The sequence below is a fragment of the Martes martes genome (assembly GCF_963455335.1).
Source record: "Martes martes genome assembly, chromosome: 10".
Classification (NCBI taxonomy): Eukaryota; Metazoa; Chordata; class Mammalia; order Carnivora; family Mustelidae; genus Martes; species Martes martes.
The window spans coordinates 4698137-4719615 of record NC_137898.1 but is presented as its reverse complement, the minus strand read 5'-3'; the positions used below and the strand labels follow the sequence as shown (position 1 = coordinate 4719615).

General features: G+C 58.7%; 1 protein-coding gene across 1 annotated transcript in view; it reads left to right on the top strand.

Moving 5' to 3' along the window:
• The first annotated feature begins 9420 nt into the window (after nucleotides 1-9420).
• LRP5 (LDL receptor related protein 5) overlaps nucleotides 9421-21479 on the top strand; it is a 98859-nt gene continuing 86800 nt past the window's right edge. The window contains exon 1 of the mRNA XM_080814892.1: nucleotides 9421-9610. Within this exon, the coding sequence (XP_080671018.1) occupies nucleotides 9547-9610 (64 nt within the window). The 5' untranslated portion in view covers nucleotides 9421-9546. The remainder of the gene's footprint in view (nucleotides 9611-21479) is intronic.

Here is a 21479-nt window from a genome sequence, read left to right as displayed (position 1 = left end):
GCGGGTCCGCCTTCAAGGGTGGTTTCGCAGGTTCCCCCAGCGCCCGGAAGAGCCAGGCCGGCCGGAGGCTGCTGCCCCCTCCTGGCCGCATGGCTGACTGCAGGCCGGGGGACCCGGAGCGCCCAGAGCCCGGGGACGCCTCCGTCAGCCCTCCCCGGCCCCAGCTGCTTCTCGCCAGAAAGGACGCAGAACCTTGTGGAGAGAAGAAATAACGGAGTCTGCCGTCCCATCCCTGGGTCACTGAGGAACCTCAGTCAAGTCACCCATCTTGGCCCTGGCCTCAGTTTCCCCCTCTGCAAAATGGGCATAAATAAGTGAGACCTTCCTTGAAAGGCTGTTAGGAGGCAAGGGGCTCCGCGGGGCTCCTGGAGAGCTCGCCCTGCAGCCTCTGGCACAGGGAGATCAGCGAGAAGGCCTGAGGTCCGTTTCCTCCTCGCAGGACCGTACAAAGTCTGCAGCACTTTGTTGACTGAAAGCCAGGGGCCGCCCATCAAAGGCGCCCGGTGCCCTTGTCCACTGCCCGCTGTGATCTTTGGTCAGAGAATCATAGGAAAACAGGAAGGACGTGTGATCCTGGCCTGGGAGGGGACACTGGCAGGAGGCATGTCCCCCATGGCCAGGTACCCCCAACCTCAGGCTCTCAGCTTCGCCTCCTGCACCCGATAAGGGCTGAAGGCCAAGGCCCAGGGAGGAGCAGTCAAGCCCAGGGTCTCCCTCCCCGGCTTCGTGAGGGTTCTGCGTCCTGGCTGCCCCGACGCTCCAGCAATGCCAGGCCCGGCTCTCCTGCTGGCCTGCGGAGGCCACTCCCACCAGAGCCTAGGGGCTGCTGTTCTGAGACCTCAGCACAGGGATGGAGGGGACTTTCTGGGACTAGTAGGGACACAAGACCCCCTGGGTCTGCCCTCAGCCCTGAGACTCACGCCCTCCTCCACCTGGTCCAGGCAAAGCCTCCTGCCCCGAGTGCCTCCCATGACTTCCCTTGTCACGGCTCCCAGGGCGTCCACATCCCAGGATTCTACTGGGAGGGAGTTTGTCCTGCAGGAAGGGAGGGCCTGAGCCCCCGACTGGGCTCCTGGAGCGCCCCGAGGGGACAATGCACAGTATTCCAGCAATGCAAAGCCCTCATCAGGGGGATCCCCTGTCTGGGTCCTTGCCCCTACAGCCTGCCTACCTACAGATCCCCTTCCCCTCCACACCCCAGAAATCAGCCCCAGACCTGAGAGTGAGCATTCCAAGCACACACCCTGTCTCCTACCAGGGGCACCCAGCCTCTCCAGGGCTGCCTGTCCCAGCTGACCCACAGTGAGGGCAGAGTTCACCCAGTTCACCCTCCGTGGTGGCTGATGGGGGCCTCCCCCACGCGGAGTATCAGCAGAACCTACTTTCTCTTTGCCCCTCCCCCGTCCCTGCCTGAGCCCATTCGTTGGCCTCACCCAGTGACCATCACATTGGCAGAAGGACAGCCACTAGACCCAGAGAGCCAGGGCCTGGGAGGACTGTGACCAGTCTGGAGAATCTGCGCCTTACTGGCAGGGAGGGGATGGGTGCCAGCAGGAGAAGATGCTCCAGACCTGGGACCTGGCAGGAGCAGGAGCCACGGGGCACTGGGGAGCCATAGAGGGTTGATGTGTAGGGAGGCCACGGTCAGATGGACCTTTCAGGACCATCAGGCTGGTGATGCTGATGGCCAGACTGTGGTGGGGAGAGCCTGGGAGCCGTAGCTAGCAGTGGAGATGGAAAACAGCTGCAGGGTGGGGGGCCAGGCCTGCAGCAGGGGACGGCGTGGGCAGGAGGGGCTGGGGCTGGGAGAGGGGGGCCACTGAAGGGGCGTTGGAGGGGACTCAAGGAAGCCTAGGACGGAGGCCTGGGGTGGAGGAAGTCGCAGAATCTAGAAGCAAGAGACAGTAGGAATGGCCTTTGGGGCTGGCGATGGGAAGACCACGGCAGGGACAGGACTGAGGGAGCGGGAGGTGAGGACGGGAGGCGGTGCGTGTGGATGGTGGGCTGGAGAGTCTTGGCAGCTGAGGGGACAGAGAGGAGAGAATGCAGGGGAGTGGTGAGTCTGGGTTGTGCTTTCTTGAGAGGGCAGACCCTCGCTCTGGGTTGAAGCTGAGCGGGTAGAGCTGGGAGAGGGGCAGTGTCAGGAGGGGTCCTGGCGGGAGCCGAGTTCCTGGCGAAGGAGAGGTGGTCTGTGAAAGGAGGGGGATTAGCCTGGCAGGAGGAGTGCCCCCACCCCACCTTGGACCCTGGATCCCGGCTCCAACAACACAGGGCTCAGAGTCCGGGCTGTGTGCTGGGCTCCCTCAGACCCACCCTCCCACCTGCCGATGTCACCTGGGGCAGAGGTCAGGTGAGCTCACCAGATTCTCGCTCCCAGATTCCAACGCAGAACTCCCTCGAATCCAGACGATTCTACTCGGCACTGCCTTCCTGATGTTAGGAAGGACAGAACTGATGTCCGGGAGGACAGAACATTCCGTGTTCTGTAGTCTCATTTATAACTTTTTTTTCAGTGACCACCCAGAATTTTACTACCCAGACTCTAAATTTGCTAAGGTTTTGTTGCCACATTTGCCAAAAATATAAATATTGAGGACATATGGTGTTTCTCCACTGAATAGTTTGGAAGAGATCTCCTAGGAAAATTTTCCTACAAACACAGTTTGTCACAACTAAAAAAATGCTTATGGGGTGCCTGGGCGGCTCAGTCGGTCACGCGTCCCACTCTTGGTTCAGCTCACATAGGGCTGCCCGCTCAGCGGGGAGTCTGTTTCTCCCTCTGCCCCTCCCCCTGCTCGTGCACCCTCTCTCTCTCTTGCTCGCTCTGTCTCTCAATTAAGTAAATAAAATCTTTAAAAGATGCTCATAATTTTTAATATCATCAAAATTATTTCTTTAAGCAGGATATATCAGCCGGGATGTCTCTTTTGTCTCTTTTTATTTAGGAAAATCCCTCTGTTTAAAAAAAAAGAAAATCCAACATCGATGTGTTCAGGAGGGATTTTCAACTTTTAGGTGGCAGGCACAGTGCAGGACCTGCTTTGTGCTTTTGCCCCGGGTCCCCATGGTCTTGCTCTGTGCCCGATGAATTAAGGATCAAGGCAGCTGTACCTGCCTGGCCAGCCACGGAACTGGGCAAAGTCATGTGTCCAGGGGTCAGACGGCATCTGAGAAATAGCCAAGGTGTCCACAAAGACCCCAAGAGGGAAAGAATCGACATTTGGAGTCCCCAGACCTACAGGCGCCCAGCTGGGTCACAGGGATGCCTGTCCGTCCCCCGCTTCCCCCCTCCCCCCACTCCCGCCCCAGCCCTTCCCCTCCCCCATGTCCCTCCCTCCCCTGCTCCAGCCTTGAGAAGAGCAGAGGCCAGCTGGCCCTCTCACGATGGGGCTCCCCTGCCCCCAGCCCAGTCCAGCTGGAGGAAGGGAGTAGAAATGACTTTGAATAAACTTCAGTTTTGACCGTTAAACCACCGCTGGAGTCGCAGCTGCTAACCAATGCTGTTTTGGGGACCAGAAATGACCCGAGGACCTTACTGCACCTGAGAGTGACCAGAGAGGTGTGGCAGCTGCCTCAGTTTCCACCCAGGTGCGCGGGCCCAGGTGCTTTCTGCCCCCACCGGGGAGTCCTCCGTGTTCAACTAAGTGTGTGCTGCATGCTTAGCGCTGGGGAAAAGCCAGGTGCACGTGAGCCACTGTGCGTTTCCAAATAGCTCCTCAAGGTCACAGACAACCACCCATCTGCCGAGTCCAGGGTGCGAGTCTCTGGGCAGCAGCCAGGCTGGCCGTCCACTCACTTTCTCCCCTGGTTTCTGGGAGCCCCTCTATCCTGGTCCCCTCACCTCTGAGCTTGGAGGCCCCCAGGAGCCACCTTGGACCTTTGTCGGCTCGGATGCTTCTCCAGGATCCTGGCCTGAACACTGACGATTCTCGCGTTGCTACGCCCAACCCAGCCCCCCTCCCTGAATCCCAGACCCTTCCATTCTGCTCCTCCGCTGGGAACTCATCAATAGCTAGATGAGTTCACAGCAGGACGCCACACCCTGAGTCTCCGTCTCTTGCCTTTCATTCAGCAACACCATCTCAATGAATGGCAGCCCAGCCTTCCAGGGGCTCGGGCCAAATGCTTTGACAGCATCCTTGACTCCTTCTCTCAGCCTTGATATCGCCCTGCATGTCCTCTCTCCCCCCAGAGAGACCCAGAATCCAACAACTTCTCACCATCTTCGCTGCTGCCATCCTAGTCCCCACCACCTTGAACTTGGGCCCCTGCAGGGGCCCCTCCACTGGCCTGCCTGGTTGCTCTCCTGCCCCCACTGCCTATTTCCCACACAGTAGCGGAGAGATTCCATAACACAGAAATCAGATCCTATGCTCCCTTTGCTGCTGGCCCTCCGGGGAGCCCCCTCACTCAGAGAGGTGAAGGCCTCCACGACCCTGCAGAGCTGGCCCACTCCTTTCTGACCTTGGCTCTCCCTGCTTGGCTCCTCTGGCCCCTCACTGTGCCTCTGGGCCTTTGCACTGGCCTTCCCCGCTGGCGGCAAGGCTCACTCCCTCCCTTCTCCCAGTCAACAGATGTTGCCTCCGGTATCCCTTGATCCTCTTAACGTTGCTTTATTTTTCCAGAACAGGCATTACCATATGACTCCCCAGAGCACGGGTGGGAAATGTGTCTGTAAGCGAGCAGACAGCAAGCAGCTTAGGCTTTGCGGGCATCTCTGTTGCAACCCCTTGACCTTACCCTGATGGTCTGAAGACAGTTCGGGGATGGTACCCCGGACAAACCTTTACCTCTCTGACCTCAGTTTCCTTCCCTGTAAAATGGGTTTGAGAAAGTTAAGATCTGTACTACTGGCCTGTGTCTGCTGTAGCAAACCATAGGCTGGAGGTCTTAAAGCAGCAGAAATGTATTCTTTCGCACCCTGGAGGCCAGAAGTCGGAGACGCAGGTGTTAGCAGGCTGCGTTCCCTTCTGAGGCTCGGGGGGAGGATCGTTCCTGCCTCTTCTGCCTTCTGGGGGCTCCAGGTGCTCCTGGGCTCCTGGCCGCATCCCTCCCACCTCTGCCTCTGTGGTCACACTGGGGCTCCTTCTCTTTCTCCTCTTCTTCTGTCTCATATCACCCTCTGTCTTTCTGGCATAAGGACAACTGTCACTGGGCTTAGGGTCTGCCCAGATAATCCAGAATGGTCTCCTCATTTTGTGATCCTTAACTTAATGATACCCGCGAAGACCTTTTGTGCAAGTAAGCTAACGTGCCCAGGTTCCTGGGATTAGGATGTGGATACGTCTTTTTTTCGGGGAGGGGGGCCACCATTCAACCCACTACAGGTATCTTTAAAGTGCCTTAAAAGGAAAACGAAACCGGAACAACAGCTTCTTAATCTGCCGTGAAAAGAAAATGAGGTGGACCAGAATCTGGTGCACCTCGGTCAAGAACATGGTCCCCAAGGACGCAGCTCACACGGCTGCCGAACCATCAGGAGGGCTGGAGCTCAGGGCTGCAGAAGGTCAGGGCTGGTGACAACTATCTGAGGGAGCAGGCGAGGTGGGGAGGTGACACTGAGTAGGTGCCAGCATGTCCACTGTCCTGCCCTGTCTGGGGCCCATGTTAATCACAATCCACATTTGGGCTGGGTTTTAAAGCCTAAATAGCATTTTTTGTGTCTCTTCTTACTCGAGGTTCACGCCAGCACCGACAGGTAAGAAGTCAATCAGACAGCACCAAACCCATCGTACGAATGCGGACATTGAGGCTCAGAGAGGTGAAGTTCAGCTGTTTCCATGCCACCATGCCCGCTGCCACCTAAGCCTTCCACTGCCCACCCCCACTCGGCAGTGGCCACAGTGGGAGTCAGCGGTGCAGGGGAGAGGCTGGCGGGGCTCAGTGACATTCCCACCGCGCGGCTCTATCGAGCAGCGCTCAGGAGGATGATTGTGGCTGGGAAAGTCCGGGAACACTGGGACCCCAGGCACACCTCTGATCACAGTGGCCAGGCCCGCCAGTCAGGAGGGCGCTCATGCCCAGAATAACTCTCCCCAGAGTCAGCAAGTTCCAGCTTGGGAGGGAAACCAAACAGGCACTTTCGCTCAAGTGTCCCAGGGCTGAGATGTCATCCTCTGATGGGCCCTAAATGGACCCCGGTTGAGCCCCTGTCCCCGGAAACGATTAGATCCAGCAGGTGCCAAGCCCGTTACCTCACTGGGATGGAACTTGCATCTGAGGGACGAACTGAGAGCCAACGCTTCCAAATGGGGGGCCTGAGGAAAGGTCGGCGGTGTGGCGAGCTGTGATAGGCAGTCTTTGGGGGAAGTGGGAGCTTAGCACATTCTCCGGTTGCTTCTTACATGAGTGAGGAGTCTAAAAATTACTGCCCTCGTGACGATGGAACCCTACAGAATCACATAGGGATTCATCCTCCTGTGTTCTCTGCAAACGACTTTTCTAAAGTTCTGATAGGAGTCGGGAAACCTAGGATCTTGCTCTGCTGCGTTGAGACCCGGGGCTTGGTCCTCCCTTCTTGGGACGGGGGTGGTCTCTGCTGGCTCCTCACCTTCCGCATCTCAGGGTCAGCCCAGGAAACCGTGGGGGCGCGCCTGCAGCCCCGGCCCCGCCATCCCCTCCCCAGCACGGCGTCTTCTGTGTTGACTAAATTCTCCCATTTGGAGAGTCAAGCTTTCCATCTCCCTCTTTGAGAACCAAGAATCTCAATGTCTGTCTGTGTGTCCTTTTACTCTGGTTCATTTTCCTTTTAATCGTTCGTATAACTGGGTCCTCTCTTCCCCTCGATGCCTTCTCAGACCTAGAACCTTGATTCGAACTTCGGACCAGCTGCTGTTAGAGGCGTCCTCTTAGCAGAGGCCCTGGGGCTCTTCCCCAGCGCCTTTAGCCAGTCTCATTAGCTTTTCCTAAAGCATGCCGAACCCAGTTCCTTTTCGCCATTCGGGAGCCTCCTGCCCCCCAACCCTGTCCGCCCAAGCCACCATCTCTCCTGGCTGCTGCTATGGGACCCACATGCGGACCAGTCTCCCATATCTCCTCTTCTCTCCTGTCCTGTTCCCACTCAGCAGCCAGAGTGCTCCTTCTATGAACCTAAGTCAGAGCTTTTCGCTTCATTCTGTCATTCAACAAACATTTATTGAGCACCTACTGTCTCCCGGTCTAGACTTGGGATACACAGGGAACAAAACAAATGAAAATCTCTGTCTCTAGAGATTCTATTCTAGTGGAGGGCAGAAAAGTGAGTCAACAGTATGTCAGATGTTGGTAAGAGCCAGGAGAAAAGTAAAACAAAAAAAAAAGAGCAGGAAATATCTGCCAGGCTGGGTGAGGGAGGGGGTGTGGTTTACTATTTTCAAAAGAGAGTCAGGGGAGGCCTGGATGAGGAGATGAAGATGTAAGGGAATAAATCAGTTGGAAAAATAGGGTAAAAGTACCAGCAGAGAGACGAGCAAGTGCAAAGGCCCTGAGGCAGGAGTGTGTCTGGTGTGTTTGAGGACCAGTAAGGGGACCTCTGTGGCTGGAGCAGGGTGAGGAAGAGGAGGGACCGTGCATTAGGAAGTCGGAGCGATAAAGGGACAGATGTGGCCGGATCAGGCCCTTCGGTGCCATAAGGCCTTCGGCTCTGTTCTGAGATGGGAGTCATAGTAGATTCTTGAGCAGAAGAGGGAACGTGATCTGTCTTGTTTCAACAGGCTCACTCTGGCTGCTGGGAGAGGAGGAGGAGGGGGGTCATGGCAGGAAGTGGGAGACCCGTCAGGGCGGAGAGGTGTTGGTAGTGGAGAGGCTGCAAGCCCTGGGAGTCTGCATCCGGCCCAGGAGAGGCAGCAGGACAGGCTCCTGGACCCGTGTGTGGGGCCTGCGTGAGGAACAGCAAGGAAACAGGTTTTGCTACTTAAACCCCCATAACGGTTTCCTGTTGCTCTTGTGATAAGTTCTGGACATGTTTTCCAGGCCCGTCCGCTTCTCCTAATGCAGCGCTGCCCCCTTCCACCGCGACCCGCGGCCTTGGCCTTTGGGCTTCCTCCCGCGAGTCCAGCATCCAGGCGGGCCCCTGCCCAGGGCCTTCACCCTTGATGCTGTCTCTGCCTGAACTGCTCTCCCCACAGCGTGCCTGGTCCTGAGTTGCGGCCAGCGTGTCCCCACCTCCCTAAGTCACAACGTCCCAAGACTCTGCAGCCTAACACCATCTGTCTTTCATGGCCTCTCTTGTAGTCTGTTCATGGTGTTTTTGTTTTTCTGTCTTCAATTTATCTATCTCTTGTATTTTATTTTATTTTATTATTTGTCTCCCTCTCTAGAACATAAGCCCCAGGCAGACAGAGACTTCTGCCTGACACTAGCTTTGTAAAGCTGTCCCCAATACACGAAGAGTCAAGTGGGCATCAAGTGCAAATCCTGGAGTATGGGGTTGCTCGTGTGAGTTATAGCTGGCTCTCTGGCACCTGCGAGGCAGGCATCGCTATACCTATTTTATAAGGGAGAAAACACTACCCCAGAGGTTATATTTAGATCCGCCCAAGGGCACACCCCCTTCTAGGAAGCAGCAGAGCCAGGGTTTGACCTTGGGCCCACCAGTTCCAGAGCCAGTGCTTTGCCCCCCACCCTCCCCCCACCCCCCAGGCCCTCCTGTGTCCTGAGGGTTCCGAGCGGAGCTGCCTCCTCGGTTGGGCGCAGAGCCGGGAGGAAGGGGGGCGCTCGGTTCCATGCTTGCTTTATGAGCCAGAGGTGAGGTCTGACGTCCTCCAGGGGCTCTCTGCCTCGGCCGGTCTAGAGGCGCATTTGGAAGAACAGCGTGTCTACTGCTCAGGGCTCGTGTTCTGTAACTAGCATAGAAGGTATATATTTAGTTAAACAAAAACTAACCTCAAGCTCACCCCCACTCCCAGCCTGGCAGCTCCCTCCTCTGTTCATCATCCGCTTCTGTCCCTGCCCCTGACCGACTCGCGGTCACCCTCCTCTGCCCTCCCGGGCGCCCTCACCGGTGAGAGCAGGTGTCTTGGGGCCGCTCCCAGCGACCGGACCCTGCCAGGGTGGCTGCGGTCGCGGGAAAGTGCACACACCTGGCTCCGGGCTCCTGGCTTCCCACGGAGGAATTGCCCCGCAGTGTGCCCCCCTTCCCACGCCCCGCCCCCTGTGCCTCAGTTTCCCCGCCGGCAAAGGCCGGGTCCTTGCCGCTCTACAGGTGACACACCTGCTTCCGGGACTCAATCGGCCCCGGAGCCCCCCTCCCCCGCGGGCCGTCAAGCCAGCTCCGACCCAGCGCCCCCGCCTCCCCGGGGAGCCCCCCGGGGAGGCGGGGGCGCGGGGAGGACCGCGGGCCGGCTCCGGGGGGCGCCCGCGGGAGGGCGCGGCGGCGCGGGGGGCGGAGACGCGGCGCGGCTTCCGCTCCCGCGCCTCCTCCCTCCTCCCCCGCCGTCCTGGTCCGCGGCGCCCGAGCAGGGGAGGCGGCAGGCGCCGGGAGCCGCGCGAGGAGCCGCCGCCGCCGCCGCCGCCGCCGCGCCATGGAGCCCGAGTGAGCGCGCGCGGGCCCACCCGGCCCCGGACAACATGGAGGCGGCGCCGCCGCGGCTGCTGCTGCTCGCGCTCTGCTGCAGCCTGGCCCCCGCCGCGGGTAGGTGGGCGCCGGCCGCGGGGACAATGGCCCGGCGGCCAAGTGCGCGGCGCGCGGAAGCGACTTTGCAAGTTGGGGGCGAGTTGGGGCGCGCGCCGCGGGTGCCCGCCGCCCCCCCTGCCCGCCGCCGTCCCGGGGGGGGGGTGACCACGCGCGGGCCCTTTGTCTCGCCCGCCCGGGCCCCTCCCGGGAAGGCCGGGCCCCGTCCCGCGTCCCGGGCCGGCGAGGAGAGCGCGCGGGCGGCGCCGACCCCGCCAGGTGCGGCGCGGGCGGGTCCTCACCTGCCCGCGGCCCGGGGCGCGCTCCGGAGTGCGGCCGCGTGTGGCCGGCGGGGAGAGGCCGCGCCGGGACCGTGGGGACCCCGCGCCGCGGGCCGGCGCCGAGCGGGGACTTTCGGCCCAGAGACAGGCCTCGCCGCCCTGCGTCGGGGACTCCTCCTCGAGCCCGTTTCCGATGGCCGCGCGGCCGGCCTGCCAGCCCCGAGAACTGATTTAAGTTGCGGAGAAAGTTCTCAGATCGGGCGCCGGCGGCCTGGCCTGTTGCGCGGCCCCCTGCCATCCGCGAGGCTGTCGGCTTCCGAGCGGACCGACACCTGCCAGGTGCCCGGAGGACCCGTCTCGCCGCCGGGCCCCCCGCCCCCACCCAGCACCCCGCAGTGGCACCGGGCCGGTGTCCACGCCAGGGGTGGCCTCGTGGGGCCGCCGCGCGGGGTGACGTGGTCGCAGAGCCCGGCGTGGTCGAGAGGCGCGCTGGTGCCCTCCCTTGTGCACACCCTTCGGGAGATCGAGGGCTGGGGACCTTTCTCTCCAACTTTTGGTGTGTCCCAAGGGGTGGAGTTGAGGTCAGGAGGACTCAGGAAACCTAAGCGCGCTGTGAAACGCTACACATGTTCTTTTAATTTGGAGATTGCCATGTGGTTTTGAAGCAAATCTCTTGCTACCTAAATCATTCTCTTCGGACGTGAGTGTTTTGTTTTTCTGGAGTGTGGCTGGCCAAACCGGACAGGGCCACGGAGCCCTGGGCTCCCCCGGCTGCTGTTCTGCTGCTGGGAGCGGATTTTTGGAGGTGGTGCTGGTGGTGGCGGTGGTGGGTGGCTCAGGTCCCTTTGTCTGGGCCTCTTTAAGGCAAACAGCTGTCTCCCTGAATATTTCCAGTGTGGGACATTGCCGGGAGGTGTCCCGGCCAGGCGCTGTGGTCACATTCCCAGTGCTGCGGCCTCTTCATTGAGGTTGGGGGGGGGGCATCGAGGGGATAGTTTCCCCAGGTCCCTTTGCCTCCCAGTCCAAGCCTCCAGAATGCTGGCGGGTTCACCCCAAATTTATCTCCCTGGGGAGTGTGTTTACATTTCTCGGCCATGTCTGATACTAGCAAAACAAGGTGACGACAAAACAGTATCTGGGTAGTTCAGGCCAACGCTGCTGCTTTTCTTTCCGGAAATGCCTGGATCACGGAGGCAAAAGGTTTTTTTTTTTTTTTTGGAAGATGTTTGTTTTAAAGGTGGGGTTTCTCGGCGGGCTGTGTTGCTTTTCACTTCGCTGCTGTTTTGGATTTCCTGTACCTTTTGGGGTGACGTTGCTGGAGTCGAATGCCTGTTGTTTCGTGGTTCGAGGCCCTAAGGAGAAGAAGTCCCATCTGTGGAGTTCAGTCGTGTAGGAGGCAAAAATAGAGCTGATTATTTTAACATTAGGAAGCATGTCAACGGCACGGGCCAATGTGGCAACCCAGTCCTAAAATGGAAGGAGCGGGAGGATTCCTTCTGCACAACTGCTTCGACTGTGCTTGCTGGTGCCCCTGATGTCTGTGTCAGATTTACGCCTTGGTCCGGAGTGGAGCCAGTAAGCTGGTAGCTAATTATTTTTCCTGATTGCTTCCTGTTGCAATTTAAAGCTGTGAGCCCACGGAAATGCCTTTGTTTTAGTGGTCCCGGTGCTGGGAATGGCCTTTCCCAGCTCCTCAGGCACAGGCCTCTCCCCTCTCTCTGGCCCCACAGCACTTGCTACGGGACCACCTGTCCAGGACGCCCCCCCCCCCAGCCTCCCTACCGAGGGCGGTTCCTGCAGATGCCCACTGGAAGGGCCCAGCAGGTGGGTGCTGAGTTCATGACTGAATGCTGTGGAGTCCACTGAGAGAGGTGCCCCCCCCCCCGTTTTTCAAAGCAGGGCCCACGTGCTTTTAACCCTCCCTGTTCAAATCCAAGAATTTATCCCGTCAGCCCCTATGATCCCACATTTGCTGTGGAGATCCTGTCGCATTTGGAACCCATTTAATTTCAGCCGCACTGTATCACCGCTCAGGCATTTAGCAGAATTTGCACACTGCTGTGGGGGGAGGGGGGAGGGGGTGGGGGGTGCAGTCAGGTGAGTAGGACTCAGCATGAATGCTTGCCCCCACAGCCTGGGCTGAGGATGGTACTCTGGGGCCAGCCCAGCCTGGGTTTCCCTACTCGGGAGATATTTGACTTTGGCTGACTTACTTAGCTGTTCTGTGTCCAGCGCGTTGAGGTCCAAAAGTGCTTTTTACACAATCTGGATCTTTCTTCCGCACGCGACCTTGGATATCTAGTCCAGTGTCCTGACTCACTGATTGCTGCAACCCTGGTGGGGGCTCCTGAGGTCATGAGCAGTGGAGACAGAGCCCGAGTACCAGGGGCTGACGTCAGCCAGTGCTCGCCACGTGAAGGAGCTCGGCCGGCCAAGCCCACCTTGTGGGTTTTAGTTTTCCCTTCTGCGAAATGGGTTAATAGTACTTCCTACCACTCACTCAGTGAGTTAACGCCTGCCTGGCACTCCGTCAGCTCTCGTCCTTGCTGCGGTGACTCTTTGGCCCCCGATTCTGTTTGAAGCGCGGGGACAGAATGGCGGTGGCAGGTGAGGCTGTCAGGGTGCTCTGTGTCGATGTGAAGAGAGGCACACGGAAGCCGCTCGGGCAGCTGTGGGAGCAGTAAGTCCCAGGGTCTCTCCCTCACAGTCCCAGAGTCCTGGCCTCGACGACCGGGTGGTCTCCGCCACTGAAAGAGGCCAGATCGCCATGCAGAGTCGTGATGTGCTCTAGAAGGCGATGGAAGCTTCTGGAAGAATTTAGTCAGGCCTAGGAAACAGACTAGGAAACGTAGGCTGGAGTCGTAAGGCTTGTCCTAGGTGAAAGGTGCTGAATTGATTTTTTTTTTTAATTGAGGTGAAAATCACATAATATAAAATGAACCTTTTGAAAGGATACAGTTTGCCGGCGTTGAGTACTTTCACCGTACTGTGTCGCCACCCACTCAATCTAGTGACAGACATTTCTGTCTCCCCCAAATAAAACCCCACACGCATTGAACAAGAGCTTCCCGTTCCCCTGCCAGCAGCCCGCTTTCTGGCTCAATGGGGTTTGCTGTTCTGGACGTTTCTATATGTGGGGTCACATGAGACGTAGACTGTTGGTGTCTGGTGGCTTCTGTCACTTGTGTCACTGAGCCTCTGTGTTTTCGAGGTTCATCCACGCTGTAGCATATGTCCCCGTTCCATTCCTTTTTGGTGCTGAGCAGTACTCGTCGTCTGGTCAGAGTGCATTTCGCTTATCCACTCACCCATCCGTGGATCGGCCTCGGTTGGGGCCCGCTCGGCAGCCACGAGCTGCGGGCCCTGCTGTCCGAGTGGGGTTTGCAACCGTGGAGCTGTTGGAAGCTGGGCCGGGAGCGAACAGATTTGTTCTTAAATCTGCATCTCCGTTCGGAGACTTGAGAGCTGGTGGCCGAGGCTGGGGACAAGCCGAGGGCCCGTGCTGGCCTCCAGGAGGAGGGATGCCGGGAGGTGGCCTTCGCTCCGTGTTCAGTGTCGCCACAGCCCCAAGAGACACTGCGCAGTTGTGGCTTATGCCGTTTCTTGGACCGTCGCTTAAGACGCTCTCAGTGCGGGAAGGCTCTGTTGGGAGCGAGGGGCTGTGTCCCTCGCCCCCTGTGTTCGCTGACACACTTAGGCCTGCTGGGGGACTGTCCTGGGGACAGTCCTGTTGAGGCAGCGGCCCGTCTGGCCAGGAGCCGCCCCCCCCGGGTCCCGCCTGTGGCTCCAGTCTGGTCTCTGCTTTCTCGGGGGAGCGGTTTGCTAGCCCCTGGCCTCGGGTTCGTCATCCACAAAAGTGGGGCGTGGGGTCTGGCTTGTGGGGTTCAGTGAGCCCGTGTCCAGGAGGAGGGACCAGAAGGCTCTTCCCCCAAGACCGGGTTCAGCGGGAGGGACACCCAAGGGGTCCTGCCCTGCCCTATCCAGGTTGTCTTTTCAGCGTGCTGGAGGGCACGGTCAGAGTCAAGTTGGAGAATGTCTTCCCCAGTGGGGGGCCAGGAGTGCTGAGACCTGTTGGGAGTCTGGGTTTGGCGCTGGCTTGTCCCCGAGGGGTGCCTGGTAGCCCTGAACCTGTGTAGAGCTCTAACAGGGAGCAGACCTGGCTGCTGACCCTTCCCTGGTGAGGAAGGGTGTCCCACTCCCCGAAGCCACGTGGCGCCCTCGTGCACCTCCATTCCGCCCCCGCCAAGCCCTGAGCGGCCCCGGCTCCTGTGCGGCTCCCAGGCCAGCCTTGCCCACCTGGCTGGGGCCGGTTAACCCTCTGCGGGCCCCACCCTTGGCCTGCCAGGGGAGTGCCCCGCTCACGGCGGCCCTGTGTGCGGGAACGTCAGGTCCAGATGGAGTTTGTGCCCGGAGTCATGTCCGCTGTGTCTTTCTTGCTTGGGGTCTCTCTTGCCCCGGGGGAGGTTATCGTGGTGATGTCACATCTGAGCCCTGTTGCAGGGGTGGGGCATACTGTACTTTCTGGGTATTTTCTTATTTGCTTTATTGGTTGGTATTTAATTCAGTGCTTTCAGTTTGCCTCATTGCAGTTTTCTGGTGCTGAAAGTTAAGCAAGATTCGCTCAGGGAGGAAAGTAGTTTTTAGCCTTTTTGGGGTCTCATGCGCCCCCCTGAGAATATGGTAAGGCTCCTCTGGCTGGAAGGAACCAGCGAGAGTGGGGCACGCACACTGGGCCCCTGACTGCCTCCCTGTGGGGTCTGGGGTGCACTTCTCTTCCACGAACCTCAGTTTCCGACTTCTTTGTTTTTTTTTTTTTTTTTTTAAAGATTTAATTAATTTATTTGACAGAGAGAATGAGAGGAAGCACTAGCAGGGGGAATGGCAGGCAGAGGGGAGGGACGGAGGGAGAAGCAGACTCCCCGCTGAGAGCCCCCCCCCCCGTGGGGCTGGATCCCAGGACCCCGGGATCATGCCCTGAGCCGAAGGGAGACGCTTAGCTGACTGAGCCACCCAAGCTTCCCTAGTTCCACAACTTTTTTTATTGCCTGAAACAGAAACTGTGTCCCTGAGCTGTCACGCCCCCGTCGTCGCTCTCTGCAGCTCCCGCTCACCCCTGTCCTGCTTTCCCGTGGCTGCGAATCTGCCCGCTCTCCCTGCCTCCTCTTCGTGGAGTCGTCCGGCGTTTGTCCTTCGGTGGCTGCCTGATCTCATCTAGCCCGATGTTTTCGGGTTCCTCCGAGCCGTAGCGTGTGGCAGAACTCCATTCCCTCTTGTGGCCGAGTCCTATCTCCCCGTGTGGACGGCGCACGTTCTGTTCACCCACGTGCCTGCTGGTGGACCCCGGGGCTCTTACCCCTCTGGCTGCTGCTGAGAACCTGGCTGTGCGAGCATCTCTCTGGGTCCCTGCCTTCACTTTGGGGCACGTGCCTGGGAGTGGGACTGCTGGACCACATGGTAGTTCTGTGTTGGAGTTTTTTTTTTTTTGAGGATCCATCAATCTGTGCTGTTCAGCGGCTGCCCTGTGTAAGTGGCCAGCAGCCGGGGAGTTCGTCTCTCCACATCCTGCTGGACGCCTCTTTGCTTTGCTTCGCCTTTTTTTTTTTTTTTTTTTGCATGTACTTGTTGGCCATTTGCCTCTATGAATAGGTAGAAATACTTAAATGCTTAAATGCTTAAGTGCTATTACAATCATGGCATGCGGCAGTGACCCCTTTGTTCACTCCTATCTGTGCGTTTGTGCACGGGCGTATCTGTAGGATATGTTCCTTGTCCCAGAGTATATCCACTTGGAAGCTGGTAACGATACTGACCAGTTCCTCCAAAGAGGCCACAGCGGTTCAGACCCTGCCGGGCATCTGTGAAGGTACGTGCTTCCCCGTGCCCTCGCCTCAGCTGGCAATGACCAGATTCCTTTCTTCTTAAGTCGGTTTGTTTAAAAACTATGACATCTTTTGATTGGCGCATCCCTCGTGACTGGCTTCTTGGCCATTTAACCATTTGTATGTTTTTTTCTGTAAATTGCCTGCTGTTGTCCCGAGCCCATTTCTCTGTGCAGTGGATCATCTTTTTCTTATTGATCTGTAGGAGCTGTGTCTTTGGCATGGACCGGGGCTCTGTGAAATGTGTTCCTCATTCTTCTTCTGATCTGGAGTTAGTCTTTCACCCTTATTTCTGGCAATTTATTATCATATCAAATTTATTAATTTATTATCATGAAGGCATTAAAAAGTCTCATGTAATCAAAACCACGTCTGTTCCCTTGAGGTTTCTGGGTTTTGTGCTTTATTTCTCTCCCGCCAGATTATAAACATCTCTTCCTTTATTTTCTTCCAGGGCCGTTAGTGTTTTGTGCTCTATATTCAGACATTATTTTCACTAATTTGGGGGAGGTCTACGGTGTGAGGTAGGGATCTGATCTGTCCCTGATGTGTGTCGCCCCCACCCCCACCCCCCACCATCATGAGATAGGGACTTGTCCCAGCACCTTGATGGAAAGGCCCATCCTACCCCCCATTCCTGTAAACCACCACTCATTATTTCGTGCGCAGTGTTCACGGATGGTGTGGCTCCGTGTCCTGGTGCCTTCCGTTCTGCTCCGTGGACCTGTGGGTGTCTGTCTTCACCAGTATGCGGTTTGAACCTCGGTAGCATTGTGGTGAATTTTGAGACCGAGTGTGTCACTCCCCCTTCGTTGTCTTCAAAAAATTACGTCGACTGTTCTTGAACCTTTATTCTTTCTTGTGATAAACTTCACAGTGAGCTGATCAGGTTCCTTCCTTTGATCTCTTGATCCGGAGACCGTAAATGGCCACATTCAACAGGTGTCAGAGGCCCGGGTTCAGACGTGCTCTCCGGCGACCAAGCTGGCCTCTGGCTCTGGAAGTAAATTCATCTTCCGCCACGAAGGAGCCAGTCTTCATATTTTTGCTTCCTCTTACGCGGAGTGGTGTAGAGGTGACATTTGTGCTGGATCGCCCACCGCGCCCCTGTTCCGGGGCTCACACCAGCGTTTGCTCGGGCGACCAACTCTGCTGCAACTGATGCCAGCATGAGCCCGAAGGCGAATATAATTACCGCGTAAATTACCGCTCCCCTCCCCGAGTTCATTCCAGAACAAAATGTGACTGACTTTAATTTCTTACCTGGCTTGCACCCCCTTATTAGCTCAGTGGGGAGGTGGTACCCGCCTAGAGTAGAAGTCTTAGGGAATTGCTCAACCGGGCATTAAAGGCCACCCGAGCGCGTGGCCCTGGCCAGAACATGTCAGCCGGGGGCCTGGGTGCCTTCCAGCCTGTCCGCGCGCAGCAGCTGCCACCCTGGAGTGGGCCCTGGGAGGAGCTGGCCTTCTCCGCGGTGGGAGCCTAGGGGTGGCCGGACTGCAAGATGGTTTCAGAGCAAGATGTGTTCGCAAGTTGCTTTTTGGGGGGAAGGCCGTTTCTCTGAACTTTCTCCAGAACATCAGCTCCAGAAAGAGCCTGACGGAGTGTGCACTGTCTCCCCGCCTCCTCCAGATTCCTCCTTACTGAGGCTGGGGCGCAGGGCCGACCCTGACACCCATTCTCCCTCTGCCCTGCGATGGAGGCCTGGGCTCTGTTCCCTCCGGCACGTTGGAAAGCCCGGGTGCTCCTTTCCTTCCCACCCCCTTTCCCCCACTTCTCCGGCCGAGGCCTCACCTGTCGGTCCCCTCAGTTCTCACCCTTGGAGTGGGAGACTCCACCAGCAGGTCTTCTAGAACCGCCCCCCCCACCCCCGCCCATTTACCTTTCACTCTGGCCAGACGACGTTTTCCCAAAACTCGTTTCATCATGTCCTTCCCCTTCTCAGAAATGACACCAGTTTCCCAACATCTGAAGTGGGAACTTTTGGGCCTAGTATTCCGTGTGGCCCCTGGGCTGGCTTTAGCCCTCTCCTGTGCTTCCTGGGCTGAGCACTTCTCCAGACAGGTCCGTCTCCTCTAGAGTCTAGAACCTTCCATGGCCCACCCAGGCTGAGAGGGCCTTGGGGACAGAGGCTGCCTTCATGCTTGTTCTTCCACCTGCTGTCTGGCGTGGGGGAGATGCTTGGTGGCTGTCCCAAGGCTTCCCACAGCCTCATCTGTCCAGGGAGCAAATCTTACACATCCTTAGGTCGACAGCGTGGTAAACTCCCACCCCCATCGTGGTATCCAGTGCTGCTGTGTTCCCTGGATTCTAGAACACCGGTCCTACATAGCAGAAGCCGCGTGGGGCCGCGTGGGGCTGAGTGTGAGATCCACTCTGCCACCAGAAACCTGTATTCCTTTTTTTTTTTTTTTCAAGATTTTATTTATTTATTTGACGGAGATCACAAGTAGGCAGAGAGGCAGGCAGAGAGAGAGGGGGAAGCAGGCTCCCTGCTGAGCAGAGAGCCCGATGCGGGGCTTGATCCCAGGACCCTGAGAGCATGACCTGAGGTGAAGGCAGAGGCTTAACCCCCCTGAGCCCCTCAGGCACCCCAGAAACCCGTATCCCTGAGGCACGGCCTCTGAGAGGACCCACTACAAATTAGCTGTTTTACTTCAAGAAACCCAGTGTGTCCTGGACACACTTAATCATGGAGTCCCATGTCCATGAACTACTGCCCACTGTGGGGGGATCGTGCTGGCTGTCCCCGTGTCATCTGTGTTTGCCCAGAGTTCTCCTGTCCCACGGGCGGGTTAAGTATTGGCTCACGAGGGCTGCGGGGCTGGTTCCCCAGCCCTGCCAGGGAGCGGCCCCGGCACCGGGGACCTGTGTGGGCATCACTGGCCCGAGAGGAGCGTGGGCCTGGTCGCCTCGGTGCCAGCTGTGGCCCCAGCCTTGCCTTTCCCCACATAGCAGGTGGCCACCTGGCCTTGCCTTTGTCGAGCAGAACAGCCCCGAAGCGTGTCATCCTTTGCTCGGGCCCCCAACCTGCTGGGCAGGGCACAGAGCGCCCCGTCCCTGGGGAGGATGCAGGGTGGGCCGTCTGCAGCTCAGGCAGTCCCTGCCTTTGTTGCCCCCAGGTGGCCGCAGCAGAGGGAGTGGAAGGGCCCCCGGAGGCTCTGGTCATTTTCCTGTAATCCCCACCTTCTTCCGGGGAGCGTGTGGGGGACCCCTTAAAGGGAAAGAGCAGTTTTCGTCCGCTGGGCTACCATTTCTAGTCTGGAAAACATTTTCCCTTTGTTTGGAAACATTGTCTCCTTTCGGGGAAAGGGCCCTTGTTAAGTATTAACTTTTCTGCTTTATTGATTTGGCCACGCACATGGCCCGTGCAGCTGGTCGGAGCTCCGCAAGGTCTTGAAGCTCCGGCGCCGGAAAGTCTCGGGTTCCCTTTGCCCTCACAGAGGGGTCTTCGTTCAGCTTTTTCTGCACCAAAAGCACCTCTGTGGTCCCTTGGGCCGCAGACCTGGGCCAGGAGTAAGCGATTTGGTGGGTGAAGTGGAAACATTCCAGGATCCAGGCAGGTGGGCGCTGGGCCCCACCAGTCCCCTTGCTCTGCTCTACCTGGGAGGATCCAGAAGGACCTGCTCCGAAACGCCCCCTCCCCCATCGCCGCAAAGCATCCCTCCAGCTGGACTCCTGCATCCCTGCGTGGCCCGGTTCATGAGATGTCTCCACAGAGCAGGGACTTGCCGGGGCCCCAGCCCCATCAGGATGGAACGGGACCAGAGGTGGGACTCCCATCACGCAGGCCCAGGGATCCCGTTAGGGTCCCGCCTGACCGTGGGCCTGCGAGACAGAGTGCCCAGGGTCTCTGGGCCTGGAATCCCTGATCTGTCAGCACAGTAAGAGAGGAAGGTACTCTCCCAGATGGCTGAGATCTGGGCACGGGAGGGGTTCAGGGTTTTCCTGAGTTGCACTAGGTCGAGTCAGCAGAGCAGGATGCAGAAGCAGGTGGGAAGGCAGAGTTAGGAATGTGTCCATGGTCCTCATTTTAACATTTGGTTAAAGTGCCCCCCCCTTCCACTCTTTGCGGGTGTGAAGAACACAGGTGGGCCTCCTTTCTTCTTGCCTGCCTGTAGTCCCAAAGGCCGGCTGGGTCACCAGTAGGTACTCGGGAAGGGCACCCCACTGTCGCACATGAGGCACGGTGGGTGTTCACGTCCAGCAGCTGCCCACCACTCAGGGGCTGGCCCCCCAGCGGAGTCTTGGGTACCCCTGGACTGAGGACATGCTGCACCCCAGCCTCCTTCCCTGCCACCTCCCCCGGGTTCACTGTGAGCAGCTGAGCGGGCTGCCAGAGGGATCCTAGCAGGGAGCCCAGGGGCCCCCTGGGGAGCCTGGAACCCCAGGCGGTGCAGGCCTCTGCCACCTGTTCCGGCCCGGCCCACGTTCCTGGCTCTGCTCTCAGCTCTGCGGCATTGGGCAAGTGAGTCGGCTCCTCTGGGCCTCAGTTTCCTCCCGTGTCGGAGGGGTCATCGTCGCCCGAGGATGCGGCGGGGCCGCAGAGTGCTTAACACGGGGCTGGCTGCCGGTGAGTGCTCAATAATTATTAGCTATTAGGGTTATTATTACAATCATAATTGTTGTTCTCCGGGGAGAGGGCCCTCGGGGGATTCGGGAGTCAAGTTCAACTCCAGCTGAGTGGCGGCTGGGCTGGAACCAGCTGAGCTCAGACTCACGGGAAGGTGGGGCGCTGGGCTGCGTGAACGGCCGTGTCGAGCCTGGTCCCTCTGCACTGAATTTGCTTCCTCGTCTTGGTGCGGCCCGGCGGGCGTGGACGCTGGAAGCCCCGGGCCTGGGGGAGCCGGTGCGTGTCCGTCGGGGATGGGGATGCTTCCTGGGATCTTTGCTCTGTCAGAGGCGTGGCAGGGGGTGCTTTGGGTTTCACTCCTTCATCTGGATTTGCTGGCATCGATTTTTAGGGTGTTGCCAGCATGTCCCTTGCCTGTCCCTCCTCGGAGGAAGTTGTTAGGGACCCCGCTTTCTTTGCCCTGTTGTCTGTGTTCGTCCTGGGCTGGGGGCAGGGTATCCTCTGCAGCGGCTCGGCCACCTGGCCGGCCAGCAGTTGTCTCTGGTCCTCTCGTCTTGGTCACCGCTCCAGCTCCATCAGTCCCCGCCGAAGGCAGAGGAGGGAGCCCGGGCACCACGTCTTCACCCTCGGGTGAGCTCCCTGCTCCATCTGACTCCCCCCGCCCCAGTATGTGGATGGTCAATGCCTTTGCTCTGGGTGGCAGACGGGGGCCCTGTGCCCGAAATTGGTGAGAAAGGCTGCTTTCCAGCCCGTGTGCCAGACCGGGTCTCCCACTGCCACAGCCCGCAGGAGGGGCGCAGGCCCCGCGGCCCTGAGCTCCTGCCCCTCCCTCTGCACCTGCCCTCTGGCCGAGAGCCCAGGTGGGACCTGCCCGTCCCCTCTGCAGCCGGGGCTGGCTTTCCTAACTTCCTGTTGCCTCTAGCCCGAGAGTAATCTAAGCCCCTAGCAGGTGCTCCTGTGTGCCTGACCCAGAACTAGGCCCCTGGAACAGGATGAACACAGGCAGGCCGCGGCCCTGTCCTCATGGTCAGCCCAGGCCGGGCCAGGGACGGGACTAGAACGCTCCGACCCTCGGCCGGCAGGGACTGCCCTGGAGGAGAGGCCGTGAGGGGAGGGCACCCGGGCACCCCCCGACCCTGTGCCGTCTGGACCCCGGC